The sequence below is a fragment of the Brienomyrus brachyistius genome, chromosome 3 (genome assembly GCF_023856365.1).
Source record: "Brienomyrus brachyistius isolate T26 chromosome 3, BBRACH_0.4, whole genome shotgun sequence".
Lineage (NCBI taxonomy): Eukaryota > Metazoa > Chordata > Actinopteri > Osteoglossiformes > Mormyridae > Brienomyrus > Brienomyrus brachyistius.
Genome location: NC_064535.1, coordinates 2,834,586 through 2,852,590, shown reverse-complemented (window position 1 = coordinate 2,852,590; position 18,005 = coordinate 2,834,586). Strand labels below are relative to the sequence as shown.

At 45.5% G+C, this 18,005-nt stretch overlaps 1 protein-coding gene across 5 annotated transcripts; it reads left to right on the top strand.

The window, feature by feature from the left end:
- The first annotated feature begins 466 nt into the window (after positions 1–466).
- On the top strand, positions 467–14,957 carry olig3 (oligodendrocyte transcription factor 3). 5 transcript variants are annotated; one of them, XM_049009771.1, is made up of 4 exons: positions 1,882–1,991; positions 6,121–6,252; positions 8,641–8,726; positions 13,086–14,957. In XM_049009771.1, the coding sequence occupies exon 4, from the start codon at positions 13,321–13,323 to the stop codon at positions 14,101–14,103; it is 783 nt and encodes a 260-aa protein (XP_048865728.1). In that variant the 5' UTR covers positions 1,882–1,991; positions 6,121–6,252; positions 8,641–8,726; positions 13,086–13,320; the 3' UTR covers positions 14,104–14,957. The 5 variants fall into 5 exon arrangements, with proteins under 5 accessions (XP_048865725.1, XP_048865727.1, XP_048865730.1 ...); XM_049009768.1 differs by lacking the exons at positions 6,121–6,252; positions 8,641–8,726 and adding an exon at positions 467–633 and having other exon boundaries at positions 1,853–1,991; positions 13,338–14,957; XM_049009770.1 differs by lacking the exons at positions 6,121–6,252; positions 8,641–8,726 and adding an exon at positions 1,678–1,747 and having other exon boundaries at positions 1,853–1,991; positions 13,338–14,957.
- The last annotated feature ends 3,048 nt before the right edge of the window (positions 14,958–18,005 follow it).

The window sequence follows — 18,005 nt, the reverse complement described above, 5'->3', positions numbered from 1 at the left end:
CAGTAAAACAAAACATTTGCATCTGACAGAGCACCTAATAAATGGATTATTAGCATTTTAAATACGCCCCAGAAAACCCGAACAGAGCGCTGCGGTTATTTATTTATTTAAAAATTCTTCATCCACCCCGTGTTAAACGCGAGCATTTATTTCCCATTTTACTGAGCATAAGGACATTGGAATAAAAAAAAGCTATTCTGGGAGCTCTGTTACGCAGATTATGTACGTTACATTTATATGACAGTGGCTGCACGGCACCGGTTTATAGTAGGCCTACTTTACAGAGGTTTGCTCTTTTTCCCGTTAATTATCGCAGTGGGACCGTCACCTTAAACGCTGTACCCTGGTCACGTGACAACGCCACGGCCAGCGCGTCACAGCCGTCACGCGCCCGTGCAGGTGGCGCCCTCCTCGCGTGCTGATGGCCTTACCGGCGCGTCGCGCGCTCGTGCAGGTGGCGCCCTCCTCGCGTGCTGATGGCATTACCGGCGCGTTACACCAGCGACCCTCAGCTCGGTTTTTATCCGCCTCCAGCGCCGCAGACCCGCCAGGTCTGCGGGGTTTCAGTTACGGACGCCTTTCAGGCTCTCCAGCGGACAGCGCTTGATGGACGAGCGGAACACAGTGGGACAGGTCGGTCGGTCCAGTACAGATGGCTCTGGAAAAAACCCATTAGGATCCCAGGCTTTTGTTTCCAGGAGTTTTATGATTAAGGCCGTCTAATGCACAGTATGAGCTGTAATTTGACAAATGATATAACTAAAAAGAACACAAATACATTTTTTGAGAATAATTTTTAAGAAAGCGATCCGAGTGAAATGTCTGTTGTGTTTTTAATAGAAAATGACGCTTTTTAACATTTACTACTGAAAGTTAGTGTGATGATGTCGCCCATGTCTTTTTTATTTGTGCACCTCGGAAACGTAGCACACCTTTTACTTGGTTTCCCTAATGAAATTTCCTCTGCGAAGTGGTTTTGTGTTGCTAATTACACGCGCGGCTCGGGTTTAGCGCGACCTCCAGGAGCGGCATGTGAGCTGACGCTCGCGCTGTGCGCGCGCCTGGGCACGTGAGCGTGCGATTGTGTCCGCGTGTGGGACGGCGTGTGCGCGCGCGCACGGTAGCAGGCGGCTCCCGCTTGGTGCCGAGCGGCGCTGTCCGTGCCACTCTCACCCTATTAGTATGGAAATGAGGTTGGTGTGACAGGTGGCCTTACAACCAACACAATTAACTTCCTCCATTAGCCAATGCCCTGACAAAACAGATGCAGGGCCGAGAAGAGTACAAAAACACGGCCCTGGAGGGGGGGGGGGTGGGGGGCGTTGCACACAACGCCCCACACACTCCCACCCCTCCATTAATTGGGCGGAGCAGCAGGATTTGTCAATAGCCCCCAAATTACAAGCCACCCCACCACAAGGAGGTAAAATAAGAAATGTAAGACATTGCACGTTTTCGCCATTCTAGCCATCCATAGTTTTAGGGTTCCAAACACAATTGAGGATACCGCTTAACTCATTTTCCTTCTGCTCTCTCTCTCTTTCTCTCACTCCCTCTTTCTTGCTCTCTTTTAGACAGCTCTCAGAGGGATCCATTTATTTATGCAAATGAATCATTTCTTTGAAACATTTTCAGCACACAAAAAAGGGACGGATGTGCTTTGACAAGAACAGCCGACGAATGATCAGAGTAAAAACCCAAATTACTGGGAGTTCTTATTAGGGGCCTGTTAGTTATTCATTTATGGGTGAGATTCAAACGGCCTGCACTGTGAATGAATTGGCAAGGCTTGATTTTTTTTTTTGCATGTTTATTATTTACGCACACCTTTATCTGATTATTTATTTACCAGGGCCATCTGAGAGGGAGCGTATCTGTGCAGGAGTACGCCGCAGATGCCGGGAGATAAAAAGACAAGAAATGGCGACTTGGGGAATATGCCAAACGGTGCCTGTGAATGGGAAGCACTCCACTGCCTCCGAAACATTTCGGTGAGGAAAAATGAGACCCGGGTTGCTTATGGACCCAAATGTTTGGGCCTAGTTATGGCTGTGCATAAAAGATCAGAATAAGGTTGCAATCCAGAACCAACTGGTCTTTTCCGTTGCATTCCAGCTGGGAGACCATGGGTGATTCGTCAGTTTTTATGTGCATACAAGATGTTACTCAGGCACCAGGCGAGTCTGCCCCTCCATTTTCAGCTACTTATGGGGCATAGGGTCGTAGGCAAACACAGCACCATTACCCTAAAGTGACTTTCATTATTTAAACCAAGTTGTATGTTTAATGATCTGTCCTTTAAATATCCAGTAGCTGCTCTGTCATAGAGGAATAATTATTAATGACAAATTCTGAAAGTTTGAACGTGTTCTGTAGCTTTTAGTCAAGACTGAGGTCTCGCGATGTTCTGCTTGACAGTGGGTGCGATCGGAGGTTTATCTTTGTAAAACTCTGAGGTTCTTCACCGACCCGGGGCGTCCCAGCACGTCGGGGTCTGCTCCGCTGGGCGAGGCCGACTTCCCGCACGTCCCGCCGTGGCGGTAATTGGATAAGTATTAGTTTACCTCTGCACATCCCCTGCCTCCCTGCTCCACGAGCTGAGTGTTAATGAGGTGTAGCGACACGACAGGGGCGGGGGGGCCCCCAGGGGAGCGCCTGAGAGCTGGGAGGTGCGAGGGTGAGATGCGCTCTCCCCCTCCGCTGCGAGGGCTTCATTAGTCCTAATGACGACATGATTCTAGCTAATGGTACACATGGCAGACGCCATCGAGGGTAAAGTGATTGACAGGGAAACGCGCGGTTAACACCCCGATCACCCCGCCTTCCCATGATGCCCCACGCCATGGATACACTATAGCCAGTAACTGGGAATATGTTGCTCAGTCTGGCCTAGTGTTTACTTCAATCTTTATATTGCTCTCAAAGGCAGGTGTTGCTGTTGTGTGGCCCAGTTACTGCCCCAGTGGCTAGCGGTTTGAATCCCACCTGTGCTCTGTGTGTGTGGAGTTTGCATGATCTTCTCGTGTTGTACCAGTTTCCCGCCTGGTGCTTACTGTCCGTGGTGTCTCTGTATGGCCCGCAGTGTATGACAGTATGTGCCCTGCGGTGGACTGGCATCCCATCCACGGTGCAGGGGGAGCAGGGCTCACTAATGTGAGTTTGGCTTTCACATAGAGATTTCATGGTTTTAAAAAGTGCATAATCAGTTCCATTTAAAAGGACCGATTACATAAACACCAATTAACAGCTTTATTTCTGTGTTTTTGGGGCGGGGCTTGTTTGTCGACGGTGTTTTTGTCCCAAATAATTTATGTTCAGCTACAAATGATGCGGGAATCTCCATTTTTCAAGGGCCAGAATGGAAAGTGGGCAGAAGGTCAGGGACATCCCAGCCCCCATGTCTGACCTCTGCTGGACACTCCGTGCCCCCCAGAAGTTTTACGAGAAAGTGGGGAGGGGAGGGCAGTGGGGGTGGGATCTTGGATCTGGGAGGCTGTGGGAGGCTCCTCGACAGGCCATAAACCCCTAAAACCATTTGTGTGTCCCCCCCCCCCGTCAGGACATGGCTGGCTGTGAATCACCATCCATGTTAGAGTTTTATATGGCGGGGGGTGGGGGGGTCTCTCCTTTGTGTGCCACAACCACTCAGTGTCTTTGTTTCGGTTCGGCCTGGGTGGGGTGTTCGGGGGAGACCATGATGGCGTCCCCCTCGTCCCCCCCATCCCTACCGATCCCCCCCTTTACGTTAGACAGGCTCCCGCAGATTAGTGCCCACAGTGGATGGTCACTGCTGTGCAGATGAGGGCACGTTGATGGTAAAGAGGGAACCCGGGCAGTCGGTTAGCAGGTGAGAGTGAGGGATGACGAGAGAGAGAGAGTGAAACAGAGGGAGCAAATGAGGGGAGAGGTTGAAGGCAGGACAGTCCACAGAGACACTTTGATTGCACATGTTCTTTTGACAGGATCAAGAGTGTTTCTCCATCACCCCCCCATCCAGCAGCCCTCTGGAACATCTGCATCTCTATTGGCTCTTTACCGCCCACCTTGCGGATATGGTTAATGTGTGATTAATGAAACAACCTCTCGCGGATTGACCCGCACAATGGCTGCCGGGTGTCCCACCGGCCACCGCGGCGGCGCTAGAAAGACCAGGCCGGCCCGCCTTACATGTAACCCCATTCAGGCACAATGCGCCCCCACCTCTCCGTGGCTTATCTGCCCGGCTTACATCTTAATCTCCCCTCCCTGGGAGCCCCCCCTCCCACCCAAACCTTCATTTTCTGGTCATGTGAGTCCATTGGGAGGGGGCGAGGCAGACACCGAGCGACACACAAAGCCGAACGAGACTGGCAGACTGAGACTTGGACTGAGCGGGGGGCCGCGGGGGCAGCCGATTGTCCCGGCTGAAAGGGGCACTTAGAACAAGGCGGTTAGGGGCTGTTGCTCCGGCAGACTGACGGTTTTTAGCCCTGGAGGCGAAAGCGTACCGCAGCTAGAGGGTCCCAGTGCGGGGATGCAGAGGCTGATGGAGGGGGCAGCCCCCAAACGGCCCCAAAACGGCGGTCCCCCAAACGGGGGGGGTCAGTGTATTCACCAGTGCAGCCCGACACTAAGAACACTGGGTCTGAAGTGTAGGGATGGCTCGCCCCAAAGTGAAGCTAGTGCCAGAAATCGAACACCAAGTGTGTCCATCTCTGATGCTGAAGAGCGAGACACTAAACATATGAGAGGATTCGTGGTCATGATGTGTCCGACACCTTAGATAAGGGGGCCGCATCAGAAGCTGGAACCAGTCCCAGGCAGTATAGGGCACAAGGCAGGAGAGCAGCATGTATGGGATGCCAGTCCATCACAGGGCACACACACACACACACACACACACACACACTCAAGGCAGGAGAGCAGCATGTATGGGATGCCAGTCCATCGCAGGGCACACATACACGTGCACACACACACACACACGTCGGGTATACCTATCCTTATGGGTCCCGCTCATTCACTTCTATGGGAAAAATGCTAACTATGAAAACCTTAACCTCCATCCTGCCCTAACCATAAGTAACCAAGCAAAATACAAGAGTTTTTGCATTTTTAGCTTTTTCATAGCAGTCACCGATTTTTATAAAATAGAGTTTTCCCTTATGGGGAACGATTTTCTGGGAAAAAAACAAATATTTATCACGTTATGGGGACATTGTGTCCCCATAAGGATAGGTATACCCACTCACACGCACACACATGCACGCACACACACACATAATATTACACTACAGGGAATTTAAAGACACCAATTAGCCCAACTGCGCGTGTCTTAGGGCTGCGGGAAGGGACTGGAATACTCAGAGGAAGCCCGCAGAACATCAGGAGATCAAACGGAAACTCAAATCCCTAACACTGGAGGTGTCAGGTGACAGTCCAGCTCCCTGAGCCATGAAACTACCCTTGAATGAAACACATCAGCATCCATTTATATTTATTTGACAAACCAACTTATACAAGTATACAGTTTCATCTGCATTTACAGGGAAATATCTATTCAAAACAAAAAAAAAAACAGATTTTCTTTGTGACTTTCTGGAAGATTTTTTGGAAGCATATTTTCCACACTGAAAACCTTTTAAATGAGTGCTAATTGGGGGAACTTGAAATGGAAAGTTAGGGGGGCCTTTGAAAATGAAATTCTGTCTCGCTTCAGAGAGTCTGACAGGGTGAAACTGTTCTGAAGTTGGATGATTTAAAACAAACAGTACAAAAGTGCATATTTGGGATTGAAAAAACTCACTTTGTTTTACCTAATTAATGCAAACGTATCCTTTAAACAAAACCACACTTAAAAATATTAATTAGGGCCTATGTATTCATATGTAGATCCTACTTGTATGCTGTCTAATTAGTGTTTCCTAATCGTCTGATCATTGCAAAGTTCAATATTTAAAATCTTAAACGGTGTTCATTGCACAATAATTTTGACTGCAGGGCCAGTTTGTTGTTTATTTTGAGAGCGTCCAAGTTCTAAAATCCTGCTTTTAAAAAGTTTGAAGCTTAGAAAGAGAGTAGCATGAAGGCAGCTGAAAGATGCATCAATACACCCATGTTTAAACTGTCACCCTCCTGCAGGTACACACCGAGCCCCCTGCAGGTACACACCGAGCCCCCTGCAGGTACACACCGAGCCCCCTGCAGGTACACACCGAGCCTCCTGCAGGTATACACCGAGCCCCCTGCAGGTACACACCGAGCCTCCTACAGGTACACACCGAGCCTCCTACAGGTACACACCGAGCCTCCTGCAGGTACACACCGAGCCCTCTGCAGGTACACACCGAGCCCCCTGCAGGTACACACCGAGCCTCTTGACATCAGTCTGCTGTCCTTTTACATCTGGCATGTCTGACAGTCTCTTCTTATCCTGCAGTACCAGTAGGTGCCATTTTCAGCATCATTGCTTGCCTCACTCATTTTACATACTTTTAGCATGAACTGCTATCTGCCACATGTCCACGTTTGTTGTTTTTCCTATAAACGAGTTCAGAAACGGCAGATTGACACTAGAAACGCCGTTTCCATGACAATCTCATCCCACATTCCACTATACATTCTGGCAGGTCATTGACCTTGACGCCCGTATAAGCACACAGCCCCTATTGTTTATCTGCTGGACTGGTGTTATTCGTCCCAGTGATGCTCGACTGTCTGGTCCCATTAATGAAGGAGCAGCCCTGGACAAAGGCTGGCTTGCTCCTTACATGCTGATTATCCCCAGTCCAGCGCCTCTTTAGCCCAGGTCGGGCTCCCCGGCCTACAGGACCTCATTGGCCACCCTGGGGGCAGTGAAAGCCCTCTTTATGGTGCTGGTAACTGCATTGTGCTCATGCTGAAAAGGTTTCAGAGTGGGTGCGAACGGGACGGTACACGTCAGACCGCCCACGCCAGAGCACGCCACCCGCTTATGTACAGGCAGTCAGCCCTGCGGTTTTCTCCCTTAAAGGCTAGGAAAAGGACCGGGGCTTCATTATGAATGTCTTACGAGAGCAGAGACGCCGTACAGTTAGGTTAGGGTTATGCCGAGGGCCCCCAAGTGACAGGGGCCGTAAAAAATTTGGAACATAGTTGGTTTGGGTTGGGGGCCCATTATGATATTATTTAATGGCGCCCAGAGTGTGTATGGGAGAAATAGCATGAAGTGTTTGTTATCATGCAGTTTAGCTTCACGGCAGAACATGCACTGACTAAGTAATAGTAATTAACATACACACACCAAACAATGGCTTTTCTCTAAGGACTGGGTTATGTGTATTATTAGTCATCTCAGCCATAATAACAAAAAAGTTAAGCTACAGTGCCACGCTTAAACATGCCTTTAAGAATGACCAATTGGCATATGCCTTTAAGAGGTGTCCGTGTGTCAGTGTGTGCGCGTGCCGCTCACTCGGTAACAGTAGGTGCAGATTCCATCGTAATAGTTTCTGCTGTTTGCTGCGATTTAGCATCCCCTCCCTCTGGCTCGTCGGGCCGAACGCATCGACATGCCGAGCCAAGTGGGTTCACTTTCGTTTAGGCGATAATTGCAATTAGCGGCGTTTTGGACGGCGCCGGGAGCGGGCCGCTCCGTCCGAGGCGTCTCCGTCACGTAGCGCGTCTAGCAGCTCCACCACGTGCCAAAACGCAGGAAGCGTGCGTGCGACTTGGCATGTGCACGGGCATTGTGTGATTCACTGCGAGTGGAGACGGGGGTCCTCTGGGGCACGGCGGATATTAACAACACTCGGATCTTCTGTCGCCGTCCGGGAGGCGGGTCGGGGCCCTTTCTCCGGCAGAGACCCACGGCGAATGACGACAGCTCTTGAACGAGTAAAACTTCGCCAGAGTGCTACCTTAATGGTCAGACTGGGAATTTACTTCCAGAGACACCTGATTGGCTGATTGACCCTCCGGCAGCTGCAGGTGGTACTTCCTGTGCTTTAGTTGAGCACGTGCAGGGAAGCCCTTGGGCCCCTCGGCATCCGGGTCCCCCAAGCGCAGAGCTCTTCTCACGCCGCAGTGGCTGCCGCAGTTAGCGTGAGGCTAACTAGCCAGGACTGGATGCCGTGGCACATTTGAGGGGCGCTCAAGCACTCAATGGGGATGTTCTGCTCGATTGGCTCACGCCAGCCTCAGCTGAGTGTCTTCTCAACGGGGGATTGGTGGGGGCCACTTAAGCCTCTGTTGGGCTCAAATCTGAGGTGTCACTTAACTCCCTGGAATCAGCACATATCCCATCATTCGTCAACATTTCTCATTTTTTACACCTGACAGCCTCCATAGATCTACTGTCACTTAGCCCATCTCCAGTCCCTCATCATGTCTGACATGCTTTTCAAAGATTTAAAGATGTGTTTGGACAGATGAACTGATTCAGTCAAACCTTTGGAGCTTTATGAACTTGATGTCCATATGCTTGTTCGTCATCTACCTTCAGAAGCAGTTTTCTCTGGACTCGCCCCGGGAGAATTTGGGTGAAGGGGCGACTATGGGGGACAGGGACAGGAAGAAAGGACAGGCTGGATGCCGCTTAATGAATTCAGCACATTAAGGGGCAACCTGCTGTGACACTCTCCCGGAGAGCGAATAAATAAAATTTTAAAATGCAATTCCCAGTTTCGCAGAACGTCCTGCCGACTGTGGACAGCGGCCTGCGATGCGGGGGCCCGTGGGCTGACTACCCTGCCCCAAGCCGTTTTGGGGTAGGTGAAGGATCCCCCTCCTCTCGCGCTAAACCCCCCCTCCCCCCGAACTCTGCCCACCCGACAGGACAATACGGCCCCCCCACCTCCCTGGCCCTTGGAACGAGTCCCTCTCCCCTGCGTCCCTCACATTGAGACATTTTTCCACATTGCTCGGATTAGGAACACTTTCACTTAGATCTATGTGTGTCGCCCCGCGGACAATGAGTCGCTTGGGGACGGGATTAGTAGGATTAAAGGGGATTCACATATGTCCAGTTCAAGCAATTGGTATTCAAAGCTTTACACTTTCAAATGCCACCAAGAGAGCAAAGACGAGGAGAACCTTCCTTTGAGTTCCTGCACCTTTATGGGGAGGGCCTCCTTTTTGGTCCAAACAATGCTTTTCTGGATACACATTCTCACTTTCGGGAGGTGGGGGCCAGGGGGCGGGGGGTGGTTACTGCTGTGAGACACCAAGAGAAATATTAGAATCAGGTTTTTTTTTTTCCCCGAGTTATGAGGGACATAAAGGATTTTTTTTTTGCGAACAGGATTTATTACATACTGATTTTATTTATTTGCAAAATAAAATGTGGAGAATGGTCTTCCGACTTCATATTCACACGTAATATAGTGACAGAATAGACGGTCAAACAATCCGAGTGGTTTAACATCAGCCACCTGGACGGCTGCCTCTCTGGCTTTGTGTCAGCAGCTTGAGAAGCTGAGGGTGTATGACCAATGTCTGACAGAATCCTTTCAACCCTGTTAAAACATTGACTTGGTGTAATATGCCTGGAACACTCTTAGCAATGGAGAAAAAAAAACTTCAAATGAACTTTTGGGTGTTTTGTGTTTAAAACAAGACTGTAAATTAATATATGTCTTGAACATAGAAAGCATCGTTTTTGAAAACTTCCTTAATTGTTCGACCTTCTGGAGAACAAAGTCCACATTTCATCTATTTAAAATTACAGAATAAATAAATTTCAAGATTAAACTCTTGGCTTAAACATTTAGAAGTCCAGCTAAATACAGGGAAAAAACATCTGATATAAACATCGATTTCATGATGACACTGACTTTTAGATGGAAAGGCAACTTGGTGACATATTGCCACATTCTGGTATCTCCATTAGAAAAAATCCGCTTGGTTTCAGTTTGCAGAATAGGCTTATGGGCATTAAGACAGACACGGCGCGCCCGCACTACGCGTTATCGTTATTTCACGTTCTTTTACAGCATAAGTTTTGACAGGGATACCTGACAGCGATGTAACGCTACAGAAGTACCTGCACGATTGTATCTTGCTCTCAAAAACTGCATATCGTGAAGGCGAATTATATGTTGAATATTGTATATGAATATTGAGCAAGTTCTGGGAAACAATTCAATGTTTTGTGTGTAACGATGGCAGTATGGAGGCGTGTGTAATTCAGCCGAAAAAAGTCTTAAACGACCCGTTTGATTTCTTGCCAGAATCATACTGTGGTGTTCAGTCGATTATGTTGTCCAGTTGATTCTTATGATTTATCATTCGATTTCATTGAATTTCTGTTTTCCATCACTTTTAAAATTAGATCACAAATACAAGTTAGCAAACTTTCGATATAAAACGCAATCCTATAGCTTAGAATACTTAGTGAGGTTTTTCACCTCTTTAAAACCTGCTCTGCACTGCTTAAAAGCAAAGGGCAGCACTAAAACCACCGACTGCATACATTCATGCAGATATGGTACGGCGGGTCGTATCGTACGAAGTCAGGGGGCGGCCAGAAATCGACGTGAGCAGAAGCTCCTCACCGAAAGTTAACTAAACGCCGCTTTGAGTGAATGAAAGAGTTACTTTGTTACGCCTGAGTTTTGCCTGTCTGTCATTCGTGGCTTTTAAACACCATGCAATGACCGCTCGTTACTCTTTAGACACAGAAGCAGCTGTAAATGGAGTTTCCGAGAGCGATCTGCCGCCGCCGGCGTTTTCCGTGCGTAAATTACAGCCCTACTCCCTCAGCCTGACGGAACGGGGCCAGGGCGCCCCTCACGTCTCTCCTCCGCCGTTGCTGAGCTTTGCAGTATAGCGCCTATTTTAATAATAAAATAAAAAACTAAAGATGTAAATCGATTAGGGTTTGCCCTTTGTAGGAACGGCTTTTTTGTGATAAACTGCGGGATTACTGGCTCCCGCCACCGTCAACGTTCACACCTGAACAGAAGCACAGTTATATAAGCAGTGGAAGGGAAAAGGAATATTTGCGGGGGGGATTGGCGAATTGTCGGTCTCTCGTCACTGCAGGGTTGCTGTGACATTAAAGCTTCGATAAAGCGAATCTCGTAGTCGTATGTATATATATTATAGTTGTGGTGACAAATAAAAGTAAACAGTACTAATACATTGAACTACAAGCCTATTGTAAACGACAAACAAAAATAAACTGCTTGAAGTACCCTATTATCAGCATTAACCCACTTGTCTGGCAATTATCTCAATCGCATAATAATAATAGATACATTTATTATTATAATTATAATAATAATTATTATTATTATTATTATTATATGCATACTTTAAGAATAAATTGGCAGCCTCTAAAATCCATCGATGCTTCTTTCAGTGTTCTATTAAATATGTGTTCTGAACTTGGCCCCTTTTAGTGGGTTATTCATTTTAGTTGCGTGACTAATGGCTTAGGGTCGTGAAAAATATTACAGTTATGTAACTTAGATAATAGAGCGCTGTGAGACATAACCTCAGCTTTGCTTTATTTTATTTTTTTATACACAGCATAACATGCGCATGATTAGGGAAAACGACAAATGCAGAAATATCAGAAGTTAAATAAAACGCTGCCGTTTAATAAAACTCCCAGTGTAATGTAAATGGATACATCAAGCCCCGTAGACCCGATTGGAACTGAATTTAATTTAAGCTGTTACGCGGCCAACTTGCATAAATATGAAATGTCAAATACCGTCTTGCGACAAAACTATTTCATGAAATTGAACGTTCGATCATCTGGCGGGGCCTTTGAATCGTAGCCTGCGTATTTAACCGGACCCTCTGGGAAACAGTTTTGTTCAATTCTTGAAAAGCGCTTACTTGTATTTGTAAAGCCAGGTCGCCTATAGGGTTATTCCCTTCTGTCGGCTCCTATACTCATGTTTACAGGTTATGAGGAGTTTGGCAGAAAGTCAATTTCTAAATAGAAAGAAACATTTTGCGTTTGTTAGTAAGGCGCAGTCGGTAAAGAAACACGTGTCTCCTTTAGGCTGTATACGTTACTTTTGGTGTTTATTTAATTAATAAGCTATTAACTTATATTGAAGAGCGGGGCCACTAAACCAAAGCAAATCGCCTTATGTAACACTTACACGTGATATTTGGCCCAGCTTGTTAATTAACAATATTTCTGTCGTTATCTCTTCTTAAATTTGAAATAGATTTATATAGAATTTTGCGCCCTGTTGATATACAACTACGATCTGCAAAGAATATATTATGACATTGAAACTATTTACTTAACCATGGGTTGCTTAAAAATCATATTTCGAATTTCAAATATGATTACATTAACAGAAGTGACTATATATCCTGCCGTAACTGATGTACACAGCGCTGCACTGTTAAGGTTACACATAGATAAACTCGGATTGTAACGTAAATTCTAAGACGATCCGCCAACTGTCGTACACTTCCATTTTAAGTTAAACCCCTCTATTTTCTGGGTTCAGCGGTAACACATTTTGCGTAACCTACTGTATTCACTTAGCGTACATTCGCAATTAAAGCTTTCACAAACTTAACACCAATCGCGCGCTCAGAACCGAAGCGTCCAAACATATTTACAACGTACTACACCTTTTTTTGGTCATATGGCGCGAATGTTGCTTTGCCTCTGTTTTATCAAAAATACACATTCCGGATGTGGTACCAACCAAAAAAAAAAAAACTAAATTAATGTATTTAATATACATGTATACAGTGTCGCCTGAATGGGTAAAAATGTGCAACAAAGAAAAAAAAGCATTTCATTATTAAAATAACGTTAAAAATCATAAGCTATATGTCAACATTTCACAAACAGCTTTTCGGCGCCTGATATTAGTCTGTACCGATTCAACACGAATTCTCCATAGAAGAGTAAAATGTATGAACTATACCCAATATTATTTCTATAAAGTACACGGGTGTTCTCAAGTTGCCGTGGTTTCAGAGGATCCATGACTGAAGTGTCCCCCCTACGGTGGCATTACAATGAATATGAATAGATGCTCCTTGGTCAATAGGACAGTCAAAGCACACCGCCCGGTATAATGGGGACGTCATCCTAACAAGGCCATTATGAATGGGAGTGCTCCTTTTGTTTCTCTACTCTCAAGCAGCTCTATAAATACCGGGATCCTCTGTCACCTCAGCGCAGAGTGAGACGTGCACCCAGGAGATAAAAGTAAACAAGGCGCGCCAGCCAGCGAACGGAGCGTCACATCATAATACACTCCTCAGAAGGCGAGGAGGGAGAACCGGCTGCAAAATCAGGTGATCAAGTAAGAGGGACTTAAAAACAGGCAAAAGCAGAGAGAGAGAAGCGACCTCCTACCCAGCCCAACTAATAAAATGAATTCGGATTCCAGCTCCAGCAGAGCCTCCTCACCAGACATGGATGGGATGTATCTAAGAGACCATCACCTACAAGACGGCCGGCTCAGTTCTGTGTCCTCCACCCAGAACGAGCTCATGCAGAAGATGTCCAGCGAGCACCTCTCCAGAAACGGAGATAAAACGCCGGGAGGCAGCAAATACAAACTGAAGAAGCAGGTCACCGAGCAAGAGATACAACAGTTGCGGCTGAAAATCAACGGACGGGAGCGTAAGAGGATGCACGACTTGAACCTGGCAATGGACGGTCTCCGAGAAGTGATGCCGTACGCGCACGGCCCGTCTGTCAGAAAGCTGTCCAAAATCGCCACTCTCCTCCTGGCGAGAAATTACATACTGATGCTCACAAGCTCCTTGGACGAGATGAAGCGGCTGGTCGGAGAGATTTACGGCGGACACCACTCCGCTTTCCACTGCGGCTCGGTTGGTCATTCTGGAAGTCATGCGGGCCACGCCGCAAACCCGACCCACCAAGTGCATCCACTACTCGGAAGCGCACTGTCCTCCACGACATCGTCCACCCTCTCTTCCACATTACCCGGACTTACTTCGATCAGAGCCCCCCATTCCCTGCTGAAGACTACCCCTACCCCTCCTCTTCAGCTTGGGAGCGGCTTCCAGCACTGGGCAGGTCTGCCCTGTCCCTGTACCATTTGCCAGGTCCCGCCACCTCCTCACATTCCCATAACTTCTACCGGCTTGACAAGACTTTCAGTCGAGAACAAGGACGTAATGAAATGAATTCGGACAGTTCGATGCACATAAACTGAGTAAAAATGTGCCGTCAGTTTCATTGTTCTCGACGAAGATGTTCGTATGAACGAAGCAAAAACGTCATGCATGCACGCAATTCACTGATTTTTAAATTTGTCTGTATATTTGTTTTCCGTACGAAATCTACATGTTTTTTCCTTGTAACAAGGATTTGGTCATTTCCAGGTAACTGTATTGCTGACTATGTAGCGTCATAAGACCTGCACTACAAGACGTACTGTAAATATATATTTTTTAAATCATCTTAGACACGTACACCAGAGCACAACAGGCTGTCTGAGAGGGACGAAGTGAGTTTTTGTTAGCATTGCTGTTGTTTTAGCTGTATACAACACAAGATGTATTTGGGGTTAAAATGTGCATGCCGCATCATTTGGTAACAGGAAAACTTTTCACAAGTAAAAAATAAACGCACAACGCTCCTTGTAACAAGGGCTGTGATATAGCGTTTCGAATACAGATGAAATGAGATGATTTATTTCCATGTATAAATATACATATATATATAGTTCGAGACAATAGAGTGAAATTATATCGTTTCTTCGGTGTTTGGTTCAATACTGATAATAGTTTTATTCTAGCCGAGTGACGTTATCCAGTGTCAATTCACATTATCATCCGGACAGTTGTAGCATGGATTCTGTGATCAGAACAGTTGCGAAGCATGCTTGTTTTGTTGGAAAGATTTTGTTATGCGCAGAGATAACCCTGTGTCTTTATTTTTGTACATTCTTGATGATTATTGATATATTTATTATTGCCCAGTATTCCTGGATGAAATTTCAACCAAACTGTTATAATAAAAAGAAAATTCAAATGTTCTTTATTGTAACGTGTCATCCGTATCATATCTGCCGTGGTTTTAGATTGCTGACCTATCCCACCAATTTCGTAAATCGGTTTTCTAGCTCCGCCAAAAGTCAGGAAAGTAGCCCGACTGTGGGGCAAAGCAAAACAATTTACAACGCCTGTACTCTTTCGCAGGGGACGCCACAAGCCTTTTGGTTATTTCAGAAATAGAAACGCCTGCAGCTTGTTAAATAATGATAAAATACCTTTCTGGATGAAAAAAACGTTCTGCGTGATCTCCTCTCCGACCTGCTTCGCCAAAGTTACCCTCCGCACAAAAAGTTAGTTCCAGGTAGAGTACAATTATTATTAATGCATACTTAATATTAGTGGAAAAAATATGTATACCGTAGAATGGAATTCTTTTTAATACAGGGAAACAAGAATATTTTTCTATCAATATACTGGAATTCAGTTCCCAATTACAATATATTATATGAACTATAATTCCTCCTTCGCGGTTCGCTTAAACTTGTGACGATGTGTACACAACATGTAGAAACGACATGTAAAATATGTATGATTTATATGTCAACGATGCAGTCAAATAAAACTTCACATGACGGATGCATAGCTGGGATGGATGCGAGAATACTGGCCTCGTTACAAGGAAACTTTCAGTCAGTTAGTAAAAACCTTAAGGTGTAGCAGAAGCAGATGGTTACAGTATTATTTTGTTCATTATTTATCACATTTGAATGCTAGTTCATGAAAACCGAGATGTTAAGGTAACGCCTTCGCTTTTTAAAGAGAATGCTGGGTAACCGAGAGGGCGGTAAATCCCAATATTTACTACAAGTATGCGCTGACATTATTATTATTATTATTATTATTATTATATATCAATTCATCAATTTTCTATAACCACTTATCACATTCCGGGTCGCGGGGGGTCCGGAGCCAGGGAACAGCCCAGGATGGGGTGCCACCCCATCGCAGGGCACACTCACACCCTTATTATTATTGTTATTATTATTATTATTATTATTATTGGCGTACATTTTCCACAATACAACAGAATATCAGATTAAATCGCCTGCCCAAGGGAACATCACCTTAACACGTCGACGCCGGCTGTAGGCCACGACGAACCGGACTGCAATGGGGCACTTTTAGGTTTAAACTATAAATCGCGGGCGACATCAGTACAAAATTCATAACTTGCGCAGGAGTTGACGGACGTTCGGGAAGCTGCAGGGAGAAAATAAATCGCGCTGCCCTCGCGGCCACAAAGCGCAGTTACGGTCCCCGGAGCCTGTTCAATGCGGCGCCGCAGATCAGAAATGCAGCGGCAGAATGTATGTTTGTGGAGATTACAAGTTAATTGTTCATCGGGGAACCGGGGAGAGAAACACATCAGAGGAAGCCTCCGGATTACAGGACCCTAAATGTAAAAGATTATGCATTCAGGCCTTATTCTTAAAACATGTAAATGAGTCAGTGGATTAAAAAGCCTTTTGTAATTTTCTCATCCCGAAGATTAGATTCTTTCCTCAAAGTAACTGCTTTAGGCTGGGCGAATGAAAGGGGGGGGGGGGGGGTTGTATTACACTTTGTTTTAAAGATACAAACAGTTACAGAAAGACTATCCATGGGCGGATAGGACGTGCCAGATGGGATGGAAAAGCGAGGGCGGCTCGGCACCAAAAGGTCACGCTTAAATTTTGGTCCAGTAGGGATTGCCAGACGTATCACAGAAGTTAATGATACGAGAAACAATTGGGCTCTGAATGGATTGAAAATACATTCATCAAATTAAAACTTACTGCTTGGGAGAAGTTGTTTTCAGTGTTGAACAGCCATATGCGATTTGTAAAGTGTAATATTAAACGAATGAAGAACATACCTTACAAAATTTCATCTGCGGTCCTTATAAAGAAACATAACGAATTTCCGTGTTGTCTGTGCGCTACTCATAACCCATCTTAGTATAAATGCAATTTAAACACACGGATGGAAATACGCCTTAAAATAGGTAAATTTCGCATTATTTCCGTGTATATCAGCGCACATAAAATACAGCGAAAAAAATCAACAGTTTTTACGTACCTAAACCAGGTGCTGTCATCCTGTCCTGTCATTCTGATATAGGCCTATTGGAATTTACTTAAATCGAATAACTGCCCGACTAATTTTAGCAGAAATTATAAAAACACGTTAGTTGAAGGAATATTCAAAATTGGCAGACAATATATATATATATTTTTTAAATTAATTATTAGTTTGTTAGTTATATCTTAAACGAATTGAAAAGAATGTAGTGACTTGACCGAAGTAGTTACTCTCAGTAACTTATTTGATCTTAGTTGTTTTAGTTGCTAGGGGAGAGAAACTTAAACCTATTCTTTGAGCAGGTGGGTATTTGTCTCTAAGAAGTAATTTTTACGTAAATATAATATCATATGCTACAAAGGTATACCTTCTATAATCACCATAATTTCATTTCTTTGTATTCCTGAAGCTGCTTCGGAGTTGTTGTCCTTATCTTCTTACAAACAGTTCTGCTAAACTGTCAAACGTAAACTCGGGCTAATTACAAATCCCCCGTCGCACGTTTTACTTGCTAGTAAATGATAAGGTTCTGGGTGATTTCCCCCCCACGTTATTCCCTTTGTTTGCTTTAATTACAGTTTTGTAGTTAATAAACCCTGTCCCCGCAGGAGATTCATTAAAGATGCTGATTGTCATAACACCTCTGTGAACAGAAGATTTGTTTTCAGAAAACGCTTTATCTCTCACATATATTATGATCGTCTTAACCGCCGCAGTCGTTCCGTTTGCGATGTCGGGGATATTGTCAAATAATTAATTTGCATAATTTTCTCACACGACCTTAACTATAACATACACATTTAACACGTGTTTGACATTTTTCTGCCCTGTCACCCGGATTTTCAGCGTTTTAATTAAGCACGAGATCACAAGTGTAGGCGACCCGGTACTTCAGCGAAGAAACAGGAACAGAGATTGAGAGGATGACGATGCGAGACGGAAGGCTTCGTTAATCGCTCTCCTCACCC

Coding starts and splice junctions, on each gene's coding strand:
- olig3 (XM_049009768.1), top strand. CDS start 477: ATGGCATTACCGGCGCGTTACACCAGCGACCCTCAGCTCGGTTTTTAT. Junction 634..1,852: donor AGCGGAACACAGTGGGACAG/GTCGGTCGGTCC, acceptor TTTATTTACCAG/GGCCATCTGAGAGGGAGCGT. Junction 1,992..13,337: donor ACTGCCTCCGAAACATTTCG/GTGAGGAAAAAT, acceptor TTCGGATTCCAG/CTCCAGCAGAGCCTCCTCAC.